Raw genomic sequence first — 4801 nt, 5'->3', positions numbered from 1 at the left:
GACCAAATCCGGCCCCCAAGATGATCTGATATTTCTGTTCTAACTGGCCCATCAGTCTGAGGTCTGCAGATTTCCTCAAGTATAAAAATGTGAACTTATCCTGATGATTTAAGATTTCCTTGTTAAGTCACAAAATCTGAAAAAGTAAGGAGTAAAAATATTTAGATAAGCAGTCAGGAATGTGGGAAAAGAAATGAATTTGTGATTTAATTTTACATTTTCAATTTAGTATCTCACAATCAGGACTCAAACTTAGGATTTTGACTTTTAATTTCATACTTTGAACAATTCAAGAAAAGAACTGCACACTCATTTTTAAACATGATTTATTTACAGTATGTTTCTAACAGAATAACTGTGATTAGATTAGATTTCCATATATTCCATGTTCTGTCTTCAACATTGATGTGAATGAACAGCTGCTTTATGAACCTTTACCTCTAAAGATGAACAGCCTGATTACGTACGGCTCACACCACTGGGGTATGGTGGCCCTGAGGCTCCATGCGGCCCCCTCCTCAGTTTTCAGATATCACTAAATTGTGAATATTTTTTAAAATCTCTGCACATAGACTAAATTCACTAAAACATGAAAACAGAAATAATTCTCTACCAGAAACTTTAGAAAAGCCCAGCTTAATGTTGGACCACAGATCTTCAAAACCCTAAAAATACCTCAACATGAGAATCAAAGTATTGACCTCTTTATTTTTTTTAGGAAAAATATCAGTCATTCACATCACAAAGGAGAGTTTTTATAGAGTCACAGTAAATAAATGTTCAGATGAGTGTCTGCAGAGTTTGTTCTTCTAATGTTCATCTCTTTAGGCGACTGTAAAATCTCTCCCAGGAGCATCAGTACCTCTGTGGAGCCCAGTGTTTTTGAGTGTTTGTGTCTCTCTGTCTCCCTCTGCTGGTGGAAACAGTTCCTCCTGGTCAGAGACACGTTCACCACGGCGTTTGTCAAGAACTTTGTTGTGGTTCTGGTCTGGCTCATCCTCAGTTACATCAACGGCACCTTAGTCACCACCTTCTTCAGACACCAGGTACAAAAACACACACACAGATAACACACACACACACCAAGCCACCAGCCTCTATGACAAATGAGAGGCTTTATCCATTCAGCTACACTATAATCCTCCTTCACTGAACATTGGGAAGGGAAGAACTGATCAGACTTTTAAAGTCACAGGTCAAAAGTCACCGTCATGGGGCCCAAGCTTTTTTGTAATAATAATAAAATAATAACAATAATTTATTATTATTATTGATAATATTAATAATAATAATAACATTAATAATATTAATAATAATAATAATAATAATAATAATAATAACAATAATAATAATAATAATAATAACAATAGTGATGATAATAATAATAATAATAGTAATAATATTAACAGTAATAATAATAATAATAATAATAATAATAATAATAATAATAACAATAGTAATAATAATAATATAATAATAATGATCATAATAATAATAATAATAATAATAATAATAATGATAATAATAATAATAATAATTATAATAATAATAATAATAATAACAATAGTGATAATAATAATAATAATAGTAATAATATTAATAGTAATAACAATAATAATAATAATAATAATAATAATAATAATAATAATAATAATAATATTAATGATAATAATAATATTGGTAATAATAATAATAATAATAGTAGTAGTAATAATCATAATAATAATAATAATAATGATAATAAAGTAATGAAAAATAATAATGATGATAGTTATTATAATACAAAGAACGGTTTAAGTACGAGTGCAGGAAATTTAAGCAGCTGAAGAAGAGCACAAACAGAAAGTCAGAGAACAAGGAGGCAGATTAGAGCACACAGGCAGGTTTGAATGAAAAGTCTGAGAAAAAACGGAGTCATGTTCTCAAAACGTTAAATTGTGCCTCAAGCTTTGCAGCAATAATGATTCCATAATCATGAAGCGTCTCATGTCGTTCTGGTCTCAGGCCAAAACATCATGACCCTCGCCCTCTTGTTCATGGGAGATTTATTGATTAATTTCCAGTGAATTCTTTCATCAGCTCACACAGACTTCACTGGGCTACAAAGAGGTTGGGAGGAAAGATATCAGGTGAAATTAGGGTGAAAAATGTGGCTTTTTTTGTCTTCACACATGCAGCTAACCTGAACATTTCAGGAGTTTTTCAGGAGTTTTGTATAAAAGCGCCAACTGTCTCTAACTTAACCTCTGTATTTCTGTCTTCCTTCAGACGTTTTATGAAGACCCTCGCTACATCCTCTTCATCCACATGGTGATCAATGACGGCATCCAGCTCACCGTCACCGTCACGCTCTTCGTCCTCAGCTACATCTTCTACAAGATCAACGTCTCCTTCTGCTGCTTCTTCATCCTCGTGGCCGTCTTCACCACCAGAAATACGCCAGTCAGTTTAGCCAGCATGGCTATAGAGCGCTACATCGCCATCTGTGATCCTCTACGCCACCCGCAGATCTGCACTGTGAAGAGGACGTACATCGTCATCGGACTTATTTGGTTTATATCCGTGACTCCAGACATCACGGATCTGTTTGTGACCCTGGCTACAGAGTCTCTGAGCTTCTTCCACGGGTCTGTGTTCTGTCTGCGTCGCAACATCTTCAAAGATCCAATCCTGGCCTACAAGAGACAAGTGTTTGATATCCTCTACTTCTCCTGTGTGTTCCTCACCCTCGTCTTCACCTATCTGAGGATCCTGTTTGCAGCCCGGGCGCTCTCCACAGAGAAGATGTCTGCCCAGAGAGCCAGGAACACCATCCTGCTGCACGGCGCCCAGCTGGCCATGTGCATGCTCTCCTACATCTCCCCCAGCGTGGAGATCGTCCTGCACCTCATCTTCCCTGGGAGGATTTCAGAGATCAGGTACGCTAACTACCTGATCGTCTATATCCTGCCGCGCTTCCTCAGCCCCATCATCTACGGCATTCGAGACAAACAGTTCAGGAAGTACCTGAAGATGTACCTGCTGAGCAACAAGTGCAGGGTCAGACCAAAGACGGTGGTCCCCAAGGACTGAGAGAGCACGGAGGTCACGCCTATGATGGAAAATTGTAGAGAAAACTTAATCCTGCTGCAATAAAGTCTGCTGCACAATCCAGCTCTCATATCAGTCTACTTTAATGCATGAATGTTCATAACTGTGTATCAAGACCATTTTACATCAAATCTGTCTATAAATAACAGAAAACAGTTTATTTTTGCACATCCTGCACCATCCATAGAAAAACACAGGAAATCAGCTCAGTGACTACAGAGTATCGATCCCCTTAAAAGTTTTACCCTTTTAATAGTTTTATAAATCAATCAAGGTCATCATAATTTAGTAATTTTTAAAAAAGGGGTTTTAATGTCAAAGTGTAAACAGCTTTCTACAAAGTAATGTCTGTAATAAAAAATCAGTGACTGCATAAATATTCACCCCTTTAACAACAGAGGTCCAGCAGTGCTTTTAATCTCACAGTTAAAGTAATGATGACCAGCTGAGCTCAGTGAATGTGTCTCAGTGATTGTAAAGACACCTGTGTCTGGAAGGTCCAGTCACTGGTTAATCAGTGTTTCTTATCTAGGTTTGTTTGTTGGATGGCAACCCCTGCACAGGGGTTAGCACTGTTAGCAAGAAGATTCCTGGTTCTCTTCCCAGTCAGGGCCTGTCTGTGCTGAGTTTGCATGTTCTCCCTGTGCATGCGTGGGTTCTCTCCTCCCACCACCAAAGACATGCTCATTAGGTTAATTGATCACTCTAAATTGGCCGTAGGTGTAAGCGTGTCTGGTTGCCTGTCTCTATATGTCAGCCCTGAGATTGACTGCACATGAAAAGGTCTATGCATCCGTCTGTGTGTGTGCGCTGAAGTGCAGGCTCATCCTCACCATTCCAGTCCGTCAAAATGACAGAGAGCCTTCAAAATTCTCCGTCATCCTTCAAAAACATCCGTATGTGACGGAGAGGATTCAGTTAACATGACCTCTGCCTCAGTGAATGAGCTTACTGAAGACGCACCACCTGCAGACTTCCTCTGTGCTCTTAGTGTATTAGTTTATTTGACAGGGGCCATGCAAAACAAAAGTGTCAAGCCAGAGTTAGCTATAAAGCTATAAAGCTGATTTTCATCTGTGGTCCCTTCTCTCACCCGCGCTCCTCTGTCGAGCACATCCGACAGTAATGATATATGGATTTAGGATATTAATCATTTAAATTTGGAAGTTAAAGCCTGTCTTCTTCATGTGGGAAGCAGATTTATTGATGTGACTTACCATGAATCTTTACTGATGACAGTGTTTACCTTCATAAATGTTTTTAGTTAAAGGTTTTTTTTTTTTTTTTGTAAGCCTTAAAAGAGCCGCAACTGGTCACTAAAGAGCCACATGCAGCTTGAGTATCACTGGTTTAGATTATATTCAGGAAAAACCTCACTGTGGGCTGATTAGTGTGTCATTTGTTTGACAGATAGCTCAACAGGCAGAAGCTATGTTTCTGTCAAGCAGAATGCTAGCTAGCTGACAGGATGTCGAGCTTAGTGGGCGGGCTGTTGGGTTGATCCAAAGTTTGGCTGAAACAGCGATTTCAATATTGAAGCCTCTGCAAAATTTGCATTGGGCACTGTTGGAGTTCGCCTATTATAAGCAGACGACTGACATCACACAGAGTTTGTCTTTCTACAGTCTATGGGTGTACCCATAGACCCATAGACCAATGACAGCTGGGATAGGCTCCAGCCCTCTGCCACCCCCAGCAAGGATAAGTGGTA

General features: G+C 38.7%; 1 protein-coding gene across 1 annotated transcript; it reads left to right on the top strand.

The window, feature by feature from the left end:
• Nucleotides 1-935: 935 nt before the first annotated feature.
• Nucleotides 936-3072, top strand: LOC121506722 (odorant receptor 131-2-like). The gene is made up of 2 exons (XM_041782573.1): nucleotides 936-1046; nucleotides 2269-3072. Exon 2 carries the CDS (start codon nucleotides 2308-2310, stop codon nucleotides 3070-3072), a length of 765 nt encoding a protein of 254 aa, XP_041638507.1. The 5' UTR covers nucleotides 936-1046; nucleotides 2269-2307.
• The last annotated feature ends 1729 nt before the right edge of the window (nucleotides 3073-4801 follow it).

The sequence above is a fragment of the Cheilinus undulatus genome, linkage group 3 (assembly GCF_018320785.1).
Source record: "Cheilinus undulatus linkage group 3, ASM1832078v1, whole genome shotgun sequence".
Classification (NCBI taxonomy): domain Eukaryota; kingdom Metazoa; phylum Chordata; class Actinopteri; order Labriformes; family Labridae; genus Cheilinus; species Cheilinus undulatus.
The sequence above is the reverse complement of the archived record's forward strand: the minus strand, read 5'-3'. Positions and strand labels throughout refer to the sequence as shown.